At 41.5% G+C, this 23,059-nt stretch overlaps 1 protein-coding gene across 21 annotated transcripts in view; it reads left to right on the plus strand.

Moving 5' to 3' along the window:
- The first annotated feature begins 1,991 nt into the window (after positions 1-1,991).
- LOC102159834 (sodium/glucose cotransporter 1) overlaps positions 1,992-23,059 on the plus strand; it is a 69,573-nt gene continuing 48,505 nt past the window's right edge. For 9 of the 21 annotated variants that reach the window (XR_014825987.1, XR_014825988.1, XM_084993870.1 and 6 more), the window contains exons 1-4: positions 1,992-2,197; positions 7,041-7,112; positions 11,196-11,300; positions 16,864-16,923. Coding sequence is in view for 18 of the 21 variants with exons in the window: in XM_084993870.1 (XP_084849996.1) it covers positions 2,081-2,197; positions 7,041-7,112; positions 11,196-11,300; positions 16,864-16,923 (354 nt within the window). In the remaining 3 variants the exon portion in view is untranslated. Of the gene's footprint in view, positions 2,198-2,846; positions 2,893-7,040; positions 7,113-11,195; positions 11,301-16,863; positions 16,924-23,059 lie in introns of all 21 variants that reach the window. The other 12 variants (XM_084993872.1, XM_021072291.2, XM_084993882.1 and 9 more) reach the window with 3 other exon arrangements.

Consider the following 23,059-nt stretch of genomic DNA (forward strand, 5'->3'; position numbering starts at 1 on the left):
AGATCTTTAGCCCACTGAGGGAGGCCATGGTGGAACCCACATCCTCAGGGATACTGGTCAGGTTCTGAACCCACTGAGACACTGCAGGAACTCCTATGCTAAGTTTTTATAGCAGACTTTATGAATAGCATCATGGACAGGTACAATTGCTAAAATCATTCAGTGTCCGTGTGCAAATAATACAAATCATCACCATTTTATGGAATTGTTGAAAGAAATAGAAGGCAATGAATTTAATGATGCTGTGTTTTTGCCAGTGCTCATGGATTGAATCTTGGAGATTTTACAATGAATTACTGTTGTTGCGGAAACCGCAAAAACCGTGGCAACGGAAGGAGACAACCAGCACTCGGAGATATGGAAAAGCAAGGTTTATTCAGCACCGGTGTGGGCTCAGAGGAGTCACCTCCAGAGTCTGAGCACCAGGTCTTTGTTCTCAGTAAATTTTATACACTACAAGGTCTTGATTTTCCCACGTAAGCATCCCAGACCTCCCCCATCCCCAAGCAGACAGTGTTCCTCCCTAAGAAACTGAGCAAGCAAGGTTACAGAAGCAGAACTGATAAGCAATGCTGGGTACCTGTTTAGCAGAGCTGCTGGCTTGGACAGAGGGCACACAGTTGTTACATTATTAGAAGAAGTGTGGTGTAGTGATGAGCACAGCTGGAAAGGCTTGCAGCTGCCTTCTTAGCTAAGGGGGGGTTGTTCTTTAGTTAAAACTCCATTTCACTGTAACATCAATTGTAATTCAAGATTTTCTTGCAACAAAAGGAATATTTGTTGAATTCTGAATAATCGAAGACCCAAAAATGGCAGTCTGCACTTATTTTTCTCACTAATATGTTCTGTATATGAATTCTTTCCTTTTTTGGCCGCAGTCGCAGCATAAAAATTCCTGGGCTGGGGGTTGAAGCTGTGCCACAGCAGTGACAATGCTGGATACTTACCTAGCTGAGCCATGAGGGACTCTAATACATTATGTATATGAATGAGCTAAATTTGAATGACTTGGTCAAAAGAGAAAAAAAGCTTATTTGTAACCTAGATACCCACGTATTAAGATTTATGTTGAAACCAAAACTTCATAATACAAATCAACATAAACCAGACACAGAAAAACAAATATTGCCTGATCGCACTTATATGTGAAATCTAACAGCAACAACAAAACTGCTCCAGTAACAGAGAGTTGAAGGGTAGTTACCAGAAGCCAAGAGGTGAAAGAAAAGGAGAGATCAAAGGGTACAAACTTTCAATTATAAGATGAATAAGCTCTAGGGACCTAATTACAGCATAGTGATGATAGTTTTTTGGGTTTTTTTTTTTTTTTTTTTTTTGGCTTTTGTCCTTTTAGGGCCACACCCACGGCATATGGAAGTTCCCAGGCTAGGTAGCTATTATTATCATTTTTAGTACTATTGACCAAGATTCCTAAAAATACAACTCAGCAGAAAAGCGCAAATAGGAGAGTAATGCTCAGCCTGGATTGGAATATTTTTTAAAATTCTTTTTTTTAATTATTATTAAATGATTTTTATTTGTTCCATTATAACTGGTTTACTTTTTTTTTTAGCAATTTTTATTTGGATTGAAAATTCACAGATCACCGTAAAAGATCAAACCGCAAAAAGGTGAAGACACTCTGTGACCAGCTGGTCCAATAAGGACCATGACTAGGGTGAGGCGAGTGAGGCATTCGTCTTCGTGCAAAATGTAAGGAGGGCACCAAAAAAAATTCAGGACTCAAGATACATAATATTTGAATACAATATTTTATTAAACCCGAATCAGTGTCCCAAGCCCGCAATGAACAGAATAGCGAAATGGTAAAAACAGGAAGGGTGTAGCTGGTTTCTCCTGCCCCAGACTCCCCTTGGTTCTGCCTCAGTGGCCTCGAGCCAGCCCCACCTGTGACAGCGGCCAGAGAACACGGGAACTGCGCCTCGCCGGGCCGCCGGAAACTCCCAGGCTGCCCCGCGGCCCTTCCCAGCATGCCCTGCAGCCCAGCCTCCGGCGCCTCTGCAGAGGCCGTTGCTGCCGCGCTGCAGGTCCCGCTGCAGGCCGCTGTGGTCGCGCCAGCATGGGCTTCCCCTGGTATAGCACCCCCTGGAATGCTCACCTCTCCACCACCAATACTAACCTGGACATCCTGGTGGTGGTTTTCTACTTCCTGTTGGTCCTGGGCATCGGACTGTGGGTACGTGGGGCCCAAGGTGGGGGCGGGGCCCTGGACACCAGTTGGCTTTGACCCCCCCCTGCCTGTCACCTGGTCCCCACCTCGCACGCCTTTCATCCCTACCCCTGCATGTGCACAGCCCTCAGCTGGGATTGCTCCACCCTCACTGTGCCTGCTACTCCCCACCTTACTTCCCCACCCCCCAAGTAAACAGGTCAGGTCGCCTGGAGTCCAAGGCCTGGAACCCAAGCTGTGTGTAAATGGAGTCATTCTGCTTGTCGTGATAGTGGTGGCAATAGTGACAGCTACCTGCGCCTGTTCTGTACTGAGCACTTTAAGTGTGACAGGGACTCACAACCAGGCTGTGGATCATAGATGAGGAAACAGGTTCAAGGAGGTTAAGTCACCACCAGGGACTAGAGCTGCCAATCTAGAGCTGCCTGATCTGACACATAAGCTTAACCACTCTGCCTTGCTAGCAAGACCTCAAAGGTCACATGCAATTTAGGGCCCTAAATGTTCCCTTTGAACTTGAATTGAGAGCTTATATATTCTTCTCTAGTTAAGGTTCTCTTAACAGAGTGGAGACCAAGTCTCCTTTACTGCCATCTACCTGCTGGAGCTAAACATGTAAGCACTCACAACAGTGTTGCATTGCCTTATTCCCCAGGGCCAGACCCTGCCCAGGAGGAGCCTGCCTGTGTTGCAGTGGGCAGGTAGGAAGGCTTTGGCTGGTGTCGTGGTATTGCCCCTTTGCTAATTTGCTAAATCAGAAGCCTCTCCCTGGCCTACTTCACCAAGCAGGAATATTTGGTGACAATGCCACCATTCACTAACCAGTGGGAGAGTTCATTCTTGGTGGCCCCCACCCAACTGAAGCTTTCATGCCCATGTGACCTTTACTTTGGGGTGCTTCACCAGATCAGGAGCAGGATCTTAGGGTGCAGAATCTGGCCCTTCAAAGAAAGATCACTGGACAGTCTTTTGAGGGCTTACCATGCTGTGACTGGGCAGAGAAAATAGAGGTATGGTCTCCATCCTCTTAATTTTGTGTTAGAAGAGTGGGATGGAGGAATCAGATATTTATCCAGCTATTCAAATGCTTTCTTTTTTTTTTTTTTCCAAATTGGCCTCAATTATGAGAAATATCTTTCTAGGTGGCCCAGGCAGGGCTCTGGGTAGTGGAAACTTGTTTTGGAATCCTTCCCCTAGTTGTTTTTATTGAAATAGGAAGCCCCAACCCAGCTTTTTTCCAGGCCCACTTGGGGCCTGGGTCTGGCCAAGGTCAGAGGACCAGTAAGCCATCTGGACACTTCCAAAGGAAGCCTGCTGTTCCTTCTGTTCTTCTTGGAGCCATAAAACATGCATTGTTATCCAGAATGCCCTGATCTTTCCTCTTCTCTGTATCGTTATTTTTCCTTTGGTTGTTTTTTTAAAAATCATATATGGTTTTTAAGCACATGTTCATTGTAAGAAGTAAAGAGATGCATCATGGTCTGAGGAGTTACTGTTCTTCCCCCATCCATTCCCATCTCTCTGAATGCTGTGTGTCCCCCCTCCCCTTTCTCAGTGTTTACACAGACACGTATGTAGGGGGTTTGCATTTTATCTTCACAAGATACCTGATTGCAGCTTGCTTTTGTAAACTTACTATGTGATGTAGAGTCCTACAGGTCGATGGAGAGAGATCTAGCTCATGTTCTTAGTTGCCCAACAATCGCACACGTGTATGATTCGGCTCTCCCCTGCTCATCGACACTTAGGTGGTTGCCAGGTGCTTGTTTTTAATGTGATGGTGCTTTCAATCTGTGCAGCTTAGATTCCCACAATTGGAGTTGCTGGGTTAGAAGGGTGTGTTTACTTGAAATTTTACCAGATATTACTAAATGGCAATTTCCAAAGGTTGTTGAGATTGGCATTTCTCACAAGCAGCATATGAGCACACTCCTCCCCAGGCCCTCACCAGCCTTGTTCACTACTTCGAATTAAAAAAATTTTTTTGGCCAGGCTGATGAGTGAATACTAGTATATCATTGTAGCTTTGATTTGCACTCTCTAGACTCAACCTCCTCCAAGGTTGAACATCTTGAGCTTGTCGTCCCTTGATTTTCCTCTTCTCTGAATAGTTAATTTGCCCATGTTGGACTTTGCTTTTATCGAGTTATCTGTCAAGTTGCTCATATGTTTTCCCCAAACCATCCTTGTCCAGACCAGTAGTTCTCAGCATCAGCACTACTGATATTTGGACCAGTTAATTCCTTGTTGTGGGAGCCTGTCCAGTGTATTATAGGATGTTAGAAGCATCCCGAAACCCTACCCCGTCACAACCAAAAATGTCTCCAAACATCGCCAAATGTCCCCTGGAAGAATGGAGCAAACTCACCTCTGGTTGAGAACTACTGGTCTAGACTCTGTTGATGGTATCTTTCTATCATTTGAAGTTTTTCTTTATTTTGAAGAGGTCTATCTTTTCTTTTAACCTAGATTTCCTGGCTTGCTTAGGAAAGTTTTTCTCCTTCTGGTTGTACAGATATCCTTCTAAATATTTTCCAATATTTCTAATATTTTATAGGTTTTTAAATATTTAAATCTCTAGAACATCTGGAATTTCCTTTAGTATGCAATGTGATGGGGGACTCTAGCTTTATTTTATTCCTGTTCTTTTTTTTTTTATTTTTATTTTATTTTATTTTATTTTATTTTTTTTTTTTTTTTTTTTTTTGTCTTTTTGGCATTTCTTGGGCCACTCCCGAGGCATATGGAGGTTCCCAGGCTAGGGGTCTAATCGGAGCTGTAGCTGCCAGTCTACGCCACAGCCACAGCAATGTGGGATCCGAGCTGCATCTGCAACCTGCACCACAGCTCACAGCAACGCCGGATCGTTAACCCACTGAGCAAGGGCAGGGATCGAACCCGCAACCTCATGGTTCCTAGTCGGATTCGTTAACCACTGCGCCATGACAGGAACTCCTTATTCCTGTTCTTAAGCAAACAACCCTTTTCTCACTGAACAGCATTGCCCATGTCTGCACAGACGGGGCTCCTTTCTTAAAGCATTCATCAGCTTCTGTCCTTTGAGCCCCCACAGGGGAATCTTGGTCTTTGTTGGTGGTGCCTTGGCTCCTACAGAATGTTAAAGTGGAAGGAACTTCTCCTTGTTTGTTTGTTTGTTTTTTCTGTTATCAGTCTCAGCCCAGAGATCTTTGAGAAAGTGGTGGATGCATCTTCCAGCCCAGCAGCCTGGCTGCTGTGGTTGGTGGATTGCTCCAGAAGGAGAGCAGGAGGAAGAAGGAGGCAGGGATACATGCTCAGCCACCTTCTTCCGGGACCTCCTCTCCTTGTCTCCTCGTGGAAAGAGAGGATGATTTTATTCATCTTAGAATATTTTATAAATTCCTCTTTAGAGTTCTAATGTATCTATCCCTACATACTGCTGATTCTCTCCTTAGGAAAGGTCAGCTCTGTACATAATAGGCTCTTAATAAATATTTAGTAAATGGATGAAAGAACACTAACTTAATGTGTCTGATTTAGAGAGTTGTTCTTTGGTTGAAGGCTTTAGGAATTCCCTGGTGGCATAGCTAGTGCTGTGGCTCTGGTTACAGCTGTGGTGAGGGTTTGATTCCTGGCCTGGGCACTTCCACATGCCAAAGGCGTGGCCAAAAAAAAAAAAAAAAGAAAAGAAAAGAAACTTTTTCAAATAAGTCTTTTTTGGAGTTCCTGTCGTGGCTCAGTGGTTAACAAATCCGACTGAGAACCATAAGGTTGCCGATTCAATCCCTGGCCTCTCTCAGTGGGTTAAGGATCCGGCATTGCCATGAGCTGTGGTGTAGGTCGCAGACATGGCTCAGATTTGGCATTGCTGTGGCTGTGGTGCAGGCTGGCGGCTACAGCTCCGATTGGACCCCTAGCCTGGGAAGCTCCATGTGCCATGGATGCAGCCCTAGAAAAGACAATAAATAAATAAATAAAGCTTTTTAAAATATATATATATTTTTATAGCCACACCTGTGGCATATGGAAGTTCCCTGGCTAGGGGTGGAATCAGAGCTCTAGCTGCCACCCTACACCTCAACCATGACAATGCTGCTATGAGCCACATCTGCAACCTGCACCGCAGCTTATGGCAATGCTGGAAGCTTAACCCACTGACCAATGCCAGGAATGGAACCTGCATCCTCATGGATACTAGTCAGGTTCTTAACCGGTTGAGCCACAACAGGAACTGCAAAAAAAAATTAGGCTTTATGATGTGAAGGGACTGCATTGTATGGTAGATACCCCAGATGGCGGAAATGAGTTCATGCCTCCCACAGAAAGACATTTCTGTCAACTAGCGGTCATCCTTGGGTCATGCCAGTCCCAGGCCTTCTAGGAAACCCCCAGGATTGTCTTGTCTTTTGACCATACCAGGGTATGGGAATCAGAGCTGAGAACTGAGTCATGAGCCCTGGGGTGCATTGGGTGGACACCATAATAATGGCAGCGTGACTGCTGCCCTGGGAGAAGCCAGGCTGGTGTTCAGCTTTGCCATTCCCGATCAGTTGATCACTAAACCATTCATCTCCCAGAGTCTACAGGGAAACATGGCACTGGCTTACTATTTGGGGGGGGGGGGAATTGAGCAATATTACTCTCACAAGAGTGTAGAGAAATGGATGTGTCTGTGCAGTCTTGTAGCTGGGCGAGACCGTGGGCTCTCCTCCAACTCAGCAGAAGGAGGCTTCTATTTCTAAAAAAGGAAGGGGACAATAGGTTTTGGGGTCTCTGTAAAGGACACTTGCCCATATGTGAAAGTCATCTGTTTATGAGACCTGTGTCTTTTGAAGCAGCTTCGTTTCCCCCCACCCTACCCCTTTTCAAGGCTATACTGTCAAGCAGTCGTGGGACAGTAGAAGACTTCTTCCTGGCTGGCCGAAATCTAGCATGGTGGCAGGTGAGTCCGCCTCACGTGTGCAGTCCACTCTGGGGGCTGCATTTTATGTGTGCATTTGTTTATTACTTTAATTTGGATATCTTATATCCCAAATAACTTGAACTTGCTAAATCAGGAAAGTCTTAGGGAGTTTCTTACCTAAATGTCTCCATTCAGTTCAGTTTAGTTCAGTAACCATTACCAGGTGCCTAGTATGTACACGGTGTGTGCATTGTTCTAGGTTCCAGGACCCAGATAAGACATGGTGAGTCGTGTCCTCTGAAGCCCACAGGGTGGAATGGGAGTTGGAAGTGACTTCTTCTTTCATTACTGGATTATTGCTGAGTAAACAAACTCTATTATGGTATTATTGAAGGAAATTGAAATAAAAGAGTAATTTTGCCACTCCACCTTTCTTTCTTTTATACTTTACTCAGTCAGCAGATGTCTTTTGGGTGAGTTGCTCTTGTCTGGGCCCTCCACGTAGCTTTTTCCTGTGGTCAGTGCACAGGCCTCCTCTTACCTGGCTGGGTGGTGGGGAAACTCTGGGACTCAGTCCTCCTTCCCACCCCATTCCATCGCCTGGCTCTCTTCCTTTCTGCTGCTGCACCAGCCACTCAGTTGCTGTCCTCCTGGATGATGATTCTCCAACATTTCCCTGGCTTTTTTTTTTTTTTTTAGCTGCACCTGCAGCATGGGGAAGTTCCTAAGCCAAGGGTTGAACCCACACCACAGCTGTAAATAGAGCCATAACAGTGACGTGCTGGATCCTTAACCTGCTGAGCTACCAGGGAACTCCCTCCCTGGCTTCTTTATGCTGGAGTTCTCCAGGGCCCGATTCTGGCCTCTCCTCTCCAGTTACACTCGTGCCTTCGGTAACCTCCTCTAGTCTCATGGTGTCAAAGACCAGTCACATGCTAGCAAGTCCCAGCTCTCTCTCTTGAACTCCGGTCTTGCATGTCCTGCTGCCCAGTTGACACCTGACTTGAGAGGTCTTTCAGGCTTCCACATGGAAGGTATCCTCTGCAGATCTTCTCCCACCGTCCTCCCCATCCCTGAATGGCAAATTCCTCCTTGTTGCTCAGGTTACAGACATGGAGTCCTGTTAGACTCTTTTTCCTCTCTCACCCCAACATCCAGTCCATTAGGAAATCCAGTGACTCAATTTAAAAAAACACTTTTTTTTTTTTTTTTTTTTTTTGCTGTTTAGAGCCACACCCGTAGCATATGGAAGTTCCCAGGCCAGGGGCGAATTGGAGCTACAGCTGCCAGCCACAGCCACAGCCAGCTGTGTCTGCAACCCTCACCACAGCTCACAGCAGTGCTGGATTCCTGACCCACTAAGTGAGGCCAGGGATCAAACCTGCATCCTAATGGATACTAGTCGGATTCGTTTCCACTGCACCACAACAGGAACTCCAAAAAACATTTGAAGTCTGACACCTTCTCATCAACTCTGCCTCCAGGTCATGCTGCCATCACCCCTCACCTGGATGGATTGTAACAGCCTCTTCTCTTGGGGACTGTGCTTCTCCATATCCAACCTCAGCAAAGCAACTAAAGGGTCAGCCCATGTCACCTTACTGCTTAAAACCCTCTGGAGGCTCCCCTGTCACGCAGAATGAAAGCCCAGCCTATATTAGGCCACAGGTGATCTGCACCCCCTTACCTCTGTGACCTCAGACACTTCAGCCCAGCTCCTGCCTCAGGGCCTTTGCCGCTGCTGCTCCCTCTGCCTGGAAGTGCTCTCCACTCTATGCAGATCCCCTGGCCTGCCTCTCCCCTTTCCTCACTCAGGGACCATCAGCACCCCACCACCCTACTGCTCACACTTCCTGTCTGCTTTCTTACCTTCTTTCTCTATAGAACTTTAGTACTTATCACTGTCTATTGTAATATAAAATCATCCCCGATTTATTTTATTTACCCTCTACTTCCTGAAAGAATGTTAGCTTCATAAGGGGAGAGGTTTTATCTGTTTTACTCACTAATGTATCCCTGGTACCTACAACACTGGCATAGTAGTTAGCAATGGACATTTATTAATAGTTACTGAATTAACGGTGACTTTTTAACCTACCTTTTCATTTAATAATGTACTAATATCTTCCTAGGTCTATGTAAAGATAGGTGGATATGGATATTTTATATTCAGTTGTATAATATTATATTGTACAGACAGTCCACCATTTCTGTACCATATTATTGGGCAACTTAGACTGTATATAACTTTTATTATTATGATAAAGGTAGTGAATGTTCCTAAGGTAAAAATAATTACTTGAGTACTTATTATGTGCCTCTTCTAAGACTTTTTTTGCCTTATATTTGTTGCTGCTAAGATGTTTGGTGCCTGTATGTTCTCAATTGTGTCTTTACTAGTCCATTTTACATTTCATGGTTTTTAAAAAAAAAAAATCTGTCTTATTTAATGTTTTTGGCCTTGAGTGCTACTTTTATTATCAATGCGGGGGGGGGGGGTGTTTTTTATTGTTTTTACCTAAAAGCCCTTGTTATTTTCAAACTCTCTTAATAATTTGGTTTTAAGTGTATCTTTTTTTTGGCCACACTTGTGGTATGTAGAAGTTCCCTGGCCAGGGGTCAAATCTGAGCCACAGCCATGACCTACACCATAGCTGCAGCAGTGCTGGATCCTTAACCCACTGCACTAGGCCATGGATCAAACCCATGCCTCATCAGCATCCTGAGTTGCCACAGAGACAAGGATGGATCCTTAACATACTGCACCATGATGGAAACTCCTCCTTAAGTGTATCTTATGTCAGTAGCACATTATTCGGATTTGGATTTTTGGATGGAGTAGCTATCTCTACTCAATTAGAAAGCTTTTATTGCTTTAGGAGGGGTTTTGTTCTTTTTTTTTTTTTTTTTTTTTTTGCCTTCTCAGGGCTGCACTTGCAGCATACAGAAGTTCCCAGGCTAGTGGTCAAATCAGAGCTGCACAGCTGCCAGCCTTTGCCACAGCCACAGCAATGCAAGATCCCAGACACGTCTGCAGCCTACACCACATCTCATAGCAGCACCGTGTCCTTAACCCACTGAGCAAGTCCAGGGATCAAACCAGCATCCTCATGGATACTAGTCAGGTTCATTAACAATGAGCTGCAGCGGGAACTCCAGTTTTGTTCATTTTAAATGGATCTGGGATTTTTTATTTTGAAAGTAACAGATGTAAAAAAAAATTAAAAAAAAACCAAAAAGTTACAATCCAAGTATAGAACTTGAAATTTTCTCCCCATTCCATTTATATAACCATGATTCTAGTCCCCAGAAGCATTGTGTGTGTATATATATATATATATATATATATATATATATATATATATATATACACTGCTAGAATCAATCCCATCTATATATAAGCATATATGTGCATGTGTAATGTACACACCCAAAACTTTAATGAGATTATATTATAAATACTGTTTACCTTATTTTATAACTTAACAGAACTCCTTTATTCTTTCTGTTTGCTATGTTTTATTTCATCATATTCATGTACCTTAGTATTTTAACCAGTCTCTGATAATCAATTAGATTGTTAATATTTTTAAATTGTTTCAAATAATGATGAAATTACCCTCCTGGTAATATTTCTGCAGTCACAAGTAAGTTGGTAGGGCATGTGGAGGGTGGCTGCTTAAGACTAGCAATAATAGGGGGTTCCCATTGAGATTCAGTGGGTTACAAACCTGACTAGTATCCATGAGAATGTGGGTTTGATCCCTGGCCTTGCTCATTGGGTTAAGGATCCGCATTGCTGTGGCTGTGGTGTATGCCAGCAGCTGCAGCTTTGATTCAACCCCTAGCCTGGGAACTTCCATGTGTTGCAGGTTCGGCTGTAAAAAGCAAAAAAAAAAGTTTAGCAATAATAAATACTTTTTTCACTTTATCCCTTTTTACTTGGCTTCTGACTTATGGTTAGGGTTTGTATAGAAGAAATACAAATGGGAATTCTTCCCAGCATATAATCCCTTTTGAGAAAATATAAAATTCAAATGTAAATTTGAGTTTACATTTGTGGAAATTAGTTTTTGGAGTTGGACTAAGAGTTCTGATCTGAAATTGTCTTTTAATTTTCAGATAGGTGCTTTTCTTTTTGCCTCGAATATTGGCACTGGCCACTTTATGGGCCTGGCTGGAAAAGGAGCATCTTCAGGGATTGCTGTTGGGGCCTTTGAGTGGAATGTGAGTCATACCTTTTGTAGCAACCAACCCTCACCTTTACTGCTGTCCAAGTAAATTCATAAAAACTTGCTTTCAACCTTGAATAAATATTAAAGACTCCTTGAGAAGTCACGGAAGAAAAGAACCGAGTCTTAGATTTCTTTTTTTTTTTTTTTCCTCAGTCTTTTTCTAGGGCCACACCCGAGCACATGGAGGTTCCCAGGCTAGGGGTCTAATCGGAGCTGTAGCTGCTGGCCTACACCACAGCCACAGCAACGTGGGATCCAAGCCGGGTCTGCCGCTTACACCACAGCTCACAGCAACACCGGATCCTTAACCCACTGAGTGAGGCCAGGGATCGAACCCGCAGCCTCATGGTTCCTAGTCAGATTCGTTAACCACTGAGCCACGACGGGAACTCCAAGTCTTATATTTCTCAAAAAGGTTGTGCTAGTTTTCATTCTTCTTAGTAAATTAATGAAGAGATAGAGAATGTTCACATTCCAAGGACCATAGGAATACAGTTAGGAGACTAGTCAGGTAGGGAAAAGATCATACTAACACTTAAATACATACATATATAAATATTTGTGTATATGCATGTACAGATACATGTATGTGTAAATGTGTGTATATAGACATATATATACATACATACGTGTGTGTGTACTCTTCATCTGTAAGTATACATTTGCAGAATACAGTTAACCTTTGAACAACATGGGTTTAAACTGCACAGGTCCACTTACGGCAGATTTTTTTCAATACATATAGTACCTGTATTTTTATTTCACAGACCTTTAAATTCTCTTAAGTGTAAGGAAAATTTGTCTTTGATTCGAGGTCACAATATGTGGAATCAAAAGAACTAGAGTTTGAGTCCTGATTCTGTCCAGACTATTTCAACTTCCTGCCCTTGGGTGAATCATTTATCAGTTCCTTTGTTTTTGAGACAAATGCAGCATTACAGAGATCTCAACTATGTGGAGTCAGTGCCCAACCCCCACATTGTTCAAGGATAGACTTTATATTAAGAATGGGCTCAAGTGAGCTCTTTGAGGTGTTCAGCTAGTTACTACAACCTCCTAATTGACTCCCTGTGAATACCACATTTCAATTATAAAACTTATAATATGGGTTATTTAATCGTGGAATGTATTTGTTGTAGGAGGTAAAATTTGTTCACCTAAATTATAAGTGGATTTATTTATAATCTTGGATTAATTAACCTATCTCTACATAAAACACTTGGGTTTGATTTGGTTTGGTTTTTGATCAATCAGAAAGCTACTTTCTGGATTTCATTTTTTTTCTGGTAGATTACAAAGATAAAGAATACTTCTGTCAACATCTTGTAATACCTATAATGGAAAAGAATCTGAAACAGAATGTATATGTGTAACTGAATCACTTTGCTGTGCACTTGAAACTTGCACAACACTATACATTTACTCTACTTCAATTTTTAAAAAATGTTTAACTTGGGGAAAAAAAAAGAATGCTTCTAACAGAGTCAATTTCAAACCTAGTAAGAAGCCTTGGTCTTTACCATCATTTACCTCGCAGAATTTACTAGCATTTCCTTCTTTTATTCAGTTTACTTACCTCATCTTTGTAAAGAAAGCCAGAGCCAAATGTATTTCTTAATTTCAGTAACTTATATAAATTTTGGTATAGTTTCTCTATCCTTTCTCTGAATGGTTTCTGATTTTTTAAACTATCTCTTTTTTTTAATTTTTCTAAATTAAAGTATAGTTGATTTACAGGGAGTTCCCATTGTGTCAGCGGTTCCTCACAGAACCCAACTAGTGTCCATGAGGATGAAAGTTCGATTCCTGGCCTCCCTCAGTGGGTTAGGGATCTGGTGTTGCTGTGAGCTACGGCGTAGGTCTTGAGGACATGGCTTGGATCCTTTGTTGCTATGACTGTGTTGTAAGCTGGCAGCTGCAGCTCTGATTCAACCCCTAGCCTGGGAACTTCCATGTGCCACACCTGCAGCCCTAAAAGAAAGTATAGTTAATGGTTGATCTACATTGTTGTGCCAATTTCTGCTCTATAGCAAAGTGACTCAGTCATACATATATATACATTCTTTTTTTCATATCATCCCCCATCATGTTCTGTCCCAAGGGATTGGTCACTGTTCCCTGTGCTATAGGATCTCATCACTCATCCATTCTAAATGTAATAGTTTGCATCTACTGATCCCAGACTCTCAGTCTATCCCACTCCCTCCCCCAACCCCTTGGCAATGCATGTTTGTTCTCCATGTCTGTGAGTTTGATTGTGTTCTTTAGATAGGTTCGTCTGTGCCATATTTTAGATTCCACATATAAGTGATATCGTATGGTATTTGTCTTTCTCTTTCTGACTTCTTTCACTTAGTATGAGAATCTTTAGTTGCATATATGTTGCTGCAGATGGTATTATTTTGTTCTTTTTATGGCTGAATAGTATTCCATTGTGTATACGTATCTTCTTAAACTATTCATCTATTGTTGGACATTTAGGTTGTTTCCATGTCTTGGCTGTTGTGAATAGTGCTGCAATGAACATAGGGAGTGCATGTATCTTTTTGAACTGTAGTTTCGTTCAGATATATGCCCAGGAGTGGGATTGCTGGATCACATGATAGTTCTGTATTTAGTTTTCTGAGGTACCTCCATACTGTTTTCCACAGTGGCTGTACCAATTTACATTACCCCAACAGTGTAGGAGGGTTCCCTTTTTTCCACACCCTCTCCATAATTGGTGATTTGTAAACTTTTTAATAATGGCCATTACGACTGGTATAAGGTGGTAATCCATTGTAATTTGGTTTTTGTTGTTGTTGCTTTTTTAGGGCCATACCCTAAAAAAACTTCCATACCCATATAGAAGTTCCCAGGCTAGGGGTCTAATCAGAGCTGCAGTGCCAGCCTGTGCCACAGCCACAGCAACACCAGTTCCAAGCCGTGTCTGAGACCTACACCACAGCTCATGGCAACCTGGATCCTTAACCCACTGAGCAGAGCCAGGGATCAAACCCACATCCTCATGGATACTAGTCAGGTTGATTACCTCTGAGCCATAATGGGAACTACCCTCATTGTAATTTTGATTTGCATTTTTCTAATAATTAGTGGTGTTGAGCATTTTTCATGTGCCTGCTGGGCATCTGTATTCTTCGGAGAAATGTCTGTTTAGGTCTTCTGCCCCCCTGCTTTTTTTTTTCGGGCCATACCCAGAGCCTATGGAAGTTCCCAAGCTAGGGGTCAAATTGGAGCTGTAGCTGCCAGCCTACAGCATAGCCACAGCAACACGAGATCTGAGCCACATCTGTGACCTATACCACAGCTCATGGCAGTGCTGGATCCTTGACCTGCTGAGCAGTCCTCATGGATACTAGTCAGGTTCACTACCACTGAACCATGACAGGTACTCCTTCTGCCCACTTTTTGTTGGATTGTTTGTTTGTTTTTGTTATTGAGTTATATGAGGTGTTTGTATATTTTGGAGATTAAGCCCTTGCGGTTAAATCATTTGCAACTATTTTCTCCCATTCAGTAGATTGTCTTTTTTTTTTTTTTATAGTTTCCTTTGCTGTGCTAAAGCTTGTAAGTTTGATTAGGTCCCACTGGTTTATTTTATTTTATTTTGTTTTATTTTATTTTATCTTATTGTCTTTTGTCTTTTGGGGGCTGCACCCATGGCATATGAGATTCCCATGCTAGGGGTCTAATCGGAGCTGTTGTTGCTGCCAGAGCCACAGCAATGCCAGATCTGAGCCACATCTGCATCCGACACCACAGCTCACAGTAACACCAGATCCTTAACCCACTGAGCAAGGCCAGGGATTGAGTCCGCAACCTCGTGGTTCCTAGTCGGATTTGTTTCCACTGCGCCATCATGGGAACTCCTTTTTTGTTTTTTTTCCCCATTGGTTTATTTTTGTTTTTATTTCTGTTTTTGTTTTTGTTTGTTTGTTTGTTGTCTTTTTAGGGCTGAAGAGGCAGCATACGGAGGTTCACAGGCTAGGGGTCTAATCAGAGCTGTAGCTGCCAGCCTACGCCACAGCCACAGCAGTGCCAGATCTGAGCTGCATCTGTGACTTACACCACATCTCACAGCAACGCCAGATCCTTAGCCACTGAGAGAGGCCAGGGATGGAACCCGCAACCTCATCGTTCCTAGTTGGATTTGTTTCTGCTGCACCATGATGGGAATTCCTATTTTTGTTTCTATTTCTATTGCCTTGGGAGACTGATCTAAAAAAACATCTGTATGGCTTATGTCAGAGAATGTATTGCCTATTCTCTTCTAGGAATTTAATGGTAATTTGTCTTATGTTTAAGTCTTTAAGCTGTTTTGAGTTTATTTTTGTGCATGGTGTGAGGGTGTGTTCTAGTTTCACTGATTTACATGCAACTGTCCAGTTATTCCTGCACCACTTGATGAAGAGACTGTCTTTTTCCCATTTTGTACTCTTGCCTCCTTTGTTGAAGATTAATTGACCATAGGTGTCTGGGTTTATTTCTAGACAAAACTATCTTTTATATTTATTTATAAGCTACCTTCATGTCTAGAAGTAGACAAATAATGAATTAAAAATAAATACCTTAATGTTGTTGAAAGTTGAGTATATTTCAAACATCTTGCCCCTAATTTAAGTAGAAGGGTTTTGGACAGTTCTGATGTCTGAGGTTCTCTTTTTCTCCCTCTTTCTGTTTCACTCCCTCTCTCCTTTCATGTCTTCTCTCAGTTCTTTTGCTCTTGATTTTGCTGGACTGATCCTGCTTTTGTCCTTCCCTGATGAAGTAAGTATCCCTGAGAGATCAACCATTTCTTTACATCATCAACACTTAAAAATTATTTGGCTGTGAAATATAACGAATCTTTACAAAAGTATATAAAATCTACAATCATTCTATATTTTGATGTAAAAATAAATAAATACCTTGAGGAGTTGTGGTACAGCAGAAATGAATCTGACTAGTATCCACGGGAACCTGGAATCAATTCTTGGCCTTGATCAGTGAGTTGGGGACCTGGAATTTCTGTGAGCTGTGGTGTAGGTCATAGTCATGGCTTGGATCTTGCATTTTCTGCAGCTGTGATGTAGGCCAGCAGCTGTAGCTCTGGTTTGACCTGTAGCCTGGAAACTTCCATATGCTGCAGATACGGCCCTAAAAGGCAAAACACATACATATATACATAAATACCTTGAAAATCAACTTAGTTATTCCTCCCCAAATTAAGAATGTACCCTTTTATAGGCAAAGATCAAATACCTATAGGTTAAGTTTGTTGTACCGGTTGTTGTACTGGTTTGTTGTACTGGGTTGTACTCAGTGCCTGGCTGAGAGGGGAGAATGAAGAAGAGACCATCAAGGCCCAATGTCCACAGTGGGGAGGGGGATACTTGGCGTGATGTCACCAACGTAGCAGAATAAGAGCTTTCTGTCTTCCCCTCAACAGCTTGCGATGCCCCCAGTAGTGATATGTTTATTGGGCTTAAAACAGACAGTAACTGAGCTTGCATCTCATTTAGGAACTCAGCTTAGATGTGACCCTGATGTAATTGCTCTTCTTTTTTTGTTTTCAGGCTCCATTTATACTCTGCATTCTTGGTTGGGTATTTTCTCCTATTTACATTAAGGCTGGGGTGAGTATTCATTATCAGTTACTCTATTGACTACAATTTTTTTTTACAAATATTGTATATGTACATAAAAACATCCTAGAGGCAAGTTAAGCTCAGCCTTTTGATCCTTGTACTGACTTCCATAAATCTTAAGAAATGCCTGAAATAACATCACTCTGACTTAGACAGACAGGAGTCAGTAACTGCCTGCTGTTTCACTCTGAACTTTACTGAAGAGTTCACCACCTAAAGCTTGTATAGAAAACATTTTAAAACTTTGTTAAAAAATAAGAATAAATGAAGAGAACAGTGCTGTTAATGACTGGAACACAATAGCTTAAACATGTTAGTTCTCCCCAAATCCAAAAGGGGATTTTTTTAGGAAATTGACAAAATGACTAAAATGTATATAGACTGTAAGGGGAAAAAAACCCATCAGTGCCTGGCTGAGAGAGGAGAACAAAGAAGAGACCCCCCCAGGCCCAATGTCTATGGGGACACTTGGAGTGATGTCACCAACATGGCAGAATAAGAGCTTTCTGTCTTCCCCCCAAAGAAGATCAGTTTAAACAGTCATCCACAGGAGTTCCCTGGGGGTTCAGCAGGTTAAGGATCCAGCATTGTCACTGTTATGGCTTGGGTCATTGCTATGGTGCAGGTTTGATCCCTGGCCTAGGAACTTTTACTTGCCATGGGCTTGGCCAAAAACAAAAAAATAAAAACAGTCATTCACAGTTGAAAGTATATTAGTCATGCTCTTGGAGACTGGACACATTGAAGAGGGTAAGAGGGACAGTTTCACTTTAACCACGTCACCCCTCCAGTACCAAGAGAGATCTTCTTAGCCTGAGATTTCTCCCATGAAGAGTGACAGCCTGTAAGTGCCCAGATGCTCTGGCTTTGCAGGATGCTGCCAAAAAGATCTGCTTCTTCCTCACCCTATCTAGAATACTGAGATGTGCTGTATGGTGTGTGGGGGTGGAGGGGGGTGGAGGGTGGGAATGGCTGAGAAAACAGCACCCTGGGCTCTCAGGTGACATCAAAGGAGTACAAACCCTTTTAACTCCTTTGCAGACTCTATCAGGAAGCCTGCCAGTGAGCTGCCGGGGGTTTCTTCACCTACCTATCTCCCCAGCTGGCCCACAGACACCCCATCATTCCACATACCCTGCCCACATACACCTCCCCTATGCCAGCCCCTTTTGCTTACCCCCAATAGTGGCAGTGTTGAGCTCTAGAAGAGAGCTAGTGAGCACACACAGAAAGACAGCCTGACCCTGTGAAGTTAGGAAGATAGCACAGACTTGAGCATTCAGGCAGGCACATTGGAGGCTGTCAGCATCCAGTCTGGCTTTGTAGAATCAAGGAAAACATATGATTTTAAAAACTCCTCTACAAGAGAACAAGAATTGTGAAACAGATGTCTCCATAGAAAATATCTGAGAAAGCCTCAGATCCCCTGGCAGGACTGATGTAAGGTGTTTCTGTCCAAAAGCCAGCCATTGAAAACTAGAGAAGGTGACTGCTTCATCAAATGCAAAGATACCAACACAAGACTTCAAAGAAACATGACCACTCAAGAACACAGTAATTTTCTAGTAACCAACCCCAAGGAAATGGATATTTGAGATTTGCCTGATAAAGAGTTCAGAATAGTTATTTGAAGGCTGTTCAGTGAGGTGTAGGAAAACACAGAAACACGGTTCAATAAAATCAGGAAAACAGTATGCAAACAAAATGAGAAGTTTGACCAAGAGTTAGAAATTAAAAAAGAGGCGTTCCCATTGTGATGCAGCAGAACCAGTCTGACCAATATCCATGAGGATGCGGGTTTGATCTTGCATCTGGCCTCACTCAGTGGGTTAAGGATCTGGCATAGTAATGAGCTGTGGTGTAGGTCACAGACACAGCTTTGATCCCGTATTGCTGTGGCTATGGTTTTGGCCGGCAGCTGCAGCTCTAATTCAATCCCTAGCCTGGAAACTTCCATATGCTGCAGGTGTGACCAAAAAGAAAAAAAAAAAAAAAGAATAAAAAAAGAAACCAATTCTGGAGCTGCAGATTACAGTGAATGAAATGAAAAGTGAAATAGAGAGCATCAACAACAGACTTGGTAAAGCAAAATAAATATCCTATGAAGTAGAAAACAGTTCATTTGAAATTATCTAGTCAGAGGAGAACAAAGGAAAAAGAATGATAAAGAGTGAAGAAATCCTGTGTGAACTATGGGACACTACTAGGAGAAACAGTCTACACATTACTGGAGTCCCAGAAGGAGAAGAGAGGGAGAAGGGGGCAGAAAATTTATTTAAAGATTGAGAACTTCCCAAATCTGGGGATATCCAAGATCATGAAGCTCATAGCTCTCCCCCAGATTTTAACCCCAAACTGTCTTCTCCAATATATAATAAAACTGTCTAAAAGCAAAAACAAAGAGGAAATAAAATAAATTCCTCACATATAAAGGAATCCCCATAAGGCTGTCAGTGGACTTCTCAACAGAGGGCTTGAAGGCCAGGAGAGAGTGGTATGATTTTAAAAGTGAAAAAATTGCCAACTAAGGATACTTTATCTGGCAAAGTTGTCCTTCAGAAATGAAGGAGAAATAGAGACATTCTCAGACTAACCAAAGCTAATTGGCAGCATGAAAACATAGTAAGTAGATAGTCAAATTCAGAATATGTAAATATGGTAATATGATGGTACACTAATCACTTTGTCTAGTTTAAAGGTTGAAGGACAAAAGTTGTTTTTAAAAACTATAGCTACAATTTTTTGTCAATGGATACATAGTGTAAGTGGGTAAATTGCGACATCAAGAACGTAAAAAGTCAGGGGAGAAGTAAAAGAGTAGAGTTTGCATATGTGTTCCCAGTTATCACCTTGAAATAGACTGTTATATCTATAAGATGTTTTAAGGAAGCCTCATGATAATCACAAAACAAAAAGCAGTGGTAGGTACACAGAAGAGAAAGAGGAGGAAATCAAAGCATACCACTATGGCAAGTCATGTATTCACAAAGGAAGCCAGCGAGAGGAAGACAGTAAAAAGGAGACTACAAAACAGAAAACAACTCACAAGATGGCATCAGTAAGTTCTTACCTATCAACAATTACTTTAAATGTGAATGAATTAAGTTCTCCAATCAAAAGTCATAAAGTGGCTGAATGGATTAAAAATTAGAGTGTGACTATCATTAACAATACTGTATTATACACTTAAAAATTGCTGAGAGAGGAATTGCCGTCGTGGCTCAGTGGTTGACGAACCCAACTAGTATCTGTGGGGATGCAGGTTCAGTCCCTGGCCTTAGTGGGTTGGGGATCCAGTGTTGCCGTGAGCTGTGGTGTAGGTCACAGACACAGCTCAGATTCTGCATTGTTGTGGCTGTGGTGTAGGCCGGCAGCTAGAGCTCCAATTCGATCCCTAGCCTGGGAACCTCCATGTGCCACAGTTACATCCCTAAAAAGACAAAAAAAAAAAAAAAAAAAAATTGCTGAAGGAGTAAATCTTAAATGTTCTCACCACAAAAAAAAAAAAAAAAAAAAAAAAAAAAGAAAGAGCCAGGGATTTGGTTCTGTGTCTTATTTAAAAATCCTTCTATATTTCAAGGACATAAAGAAGATATTCTTTACTTTTTAGAAAAGTTTAAAAAAATGTTTGCCTTTCCTGCTTAAGTTGGAAAGACTTAAGTCTTTCTTTCCTCCCTCCCTTCTCCCTTCCTTCTTTCCCTTCTTACTGCTGAGGCATGTAACAATTTAATGTGGGATCTCAGTTCCCAGACCAGGGACTGAACCCTGGCCACAGTGGTGAAAGCATCAAGTCCTAACCACTAGATCACCAGAGAAGTCCCAGAAAGACTTAAATCTTAAGTTTCCATGTGCTTATCCATAGTAAATTGTCTTAAATACTACAGCTTTATATTAAGTTGTGCTGTTTGGTACAAGTCTTTCTTATTTTTCTTTGATAGGAGTATCTTTGCTATTCTTACACTTTTTCTCTTATACGTACATTTTATTTACTTTTTCCTAGATTTATTGAGCTATAACATATAACATTGTGTAAGTTTAAGGTGTATTATGTGATCTAATACATGTATATATTGCAAAATGATATTAACTTGAATCATAGTAAGATTCAAGTTAATATCTCCATCACCTCATGTAATTGGCACTTTATTGTGTTGAGAACATTTAAGATTTACTTTCTCAGTAACTTTTAAGTCTGTAATACATTATATTATCTATCATTGCCAGTCTTCAACCAAGAATTATTAGATATACAAAGAAATGGGAAAATAAATATGACCCACACTCGGGAAGAAAAAAGCAATAAATAGAAGCTGACTCTGAGCAGGCCAAGATGTTGATTTAACCAAGACTTCAAAGCTGATATTATAAATATGTTCCAGAAAGTAAAGGAAAATGAGATATTAATGAATGAACAAATAGGGCCTCTCAACAGAGAAAATTAAACTGTAAAAAATAACCAGATTTCCAAATGGAAATTATGAAGCTGAAAAGCACAGTAGCCGAAATGAAAACTTTGGGGAACAAAAGCATATTTAAAATGATGAAAGAGAGAATCAGTGAACTTGAAGATAATGAAAATTATCAAGGATAATTTTCCTTGATAATTAGTACAGTGAAAAAATTGAAGAAAAAGGAATGAAGCCCCAGAGACCTGTGATAGAATACCACACACTTGGTCGTACATGTAATTGGAGTTCCAGCAAGAAGAGCAAGAGAAAGAGATAGAAAAAATTTTTTAAGAAAAAACAACTGAAAACATCTCCTTTGGTGGAAAATGTTAACTTATAGATCTAAAAAGCTTAGCAAATACCGAATAGCATAAACACAAAGAAAACTGCATATAGGTTTACATCATAGTCAAACTGCTAAAAAGCAAAGATAAGGAAATTTTGAGGGTGATAAAAGTAATGCACTATATGCAGGGGAGCAGTGATACAGTTAATGGATGACTTTTCATCAGATACAGTGGAGGCCAGAAAACTTCAGAATGACATAGTTAAGTGCTATAAGAAAGAAAAAGCTGTTAACCAAGAATTCTATACCCAGCAAAGGATTATTCAAAAGTGAAGGTGAGGAGTTCCCATCGTGGCTCAGTGGTTAACAAATCCAACTAGGAACCACGAGGTTGCCAGTTCCATCCCTGCCCTTGCTCAGTGGGTTAAGGATCTGGCGTTGCCGTGAGCTGTGGTGTAGGTTGCAGATGTGGCCTGGATCCTGAGTTGCTGTGGCTCTGGTGTAGGCCAGTGGCTACAGCTCCGATTAGACCCCTAGCCTGGGAACCTCCATATGCTGTGGGAGCGGCCCAAGAAAATGGCAAAAAGACAAAAAAAAAAAAAAATGAAGGTGAAATATATACAAATATTAAACACCTGAAATGTTGTATACCTGAAACCAATATATGGTTATATGTCAGTTATACTTCACTTTTTAAAAAAACTTATTGCAAAGAAAAATGAAGGTGATTGGCTAGGTAGAGATTTCTTAGGGTATAGACAGCATAAACCATAAAGGAAGAAATTGGCATACTGAATTTCAAAGTGAAATTTTAAACTTTATGGAGTTCCCGTCATGGCTCAGTGGTTAATGAATCCGACTAGGAACCATGAGGTTGCAGGTTTGATCCCTAGCCTTGCTCAGTGGGTTAGGGATCCGGTGTTGCCGTGAGCTGTGGTGTATTTTGCAGACGCAGCTCAGATCCCGCATCGCTGTGGCTGTGGTGTAGGCCGGCAGCTACAGGTCTGATTAGACCTTTAGCCTGGGAATCTCCATATGCCGTTGGTGCTGCCCTAGGAAAGACAAAAAGACAAAAAGAAATTTTTTTAAACTTTAACTCTTGAAAAAATATTTTTAAGATCATGAAAAGTCAAGCTAGAGATTGAAAAGGAGTATTTGTAAAACATATTTACAATAAAAGACTCATTGAATATACATTTTTAAAAACACTTATAACTTAAGACTATGTTTTCAGAGATCTATAGTTTGTGACTAAAAACTCTTATAACAAGAAGACGATGTTTCACCAAAGAAAATATACAAATGGCAAATAATCACATAAAGGATGTTCACTATCAGTGACTGTTAGGAAAACGCTACCTAGTGGAAGATCCACACACTCACTGGATTG

The sequence above is a fragment of the Sus scrofa genome, chromosome 14, assembly GCF_054392235.1.
Source record: "Sus scrofa isolate SSC_HxYL_T2T_F1_AM1 chromosome 14, Sscrofa_HxYL_maternal_Yorkshire_Landrace_v2.0, whole genome shotgun sequence".
In the NCBI taxonomy this organism is placed as follows: Eukaryota; Metazoa; Chordata; class Mammalia; order Artiodactyla; family Suidae; genus Sus; species Sus scrofa.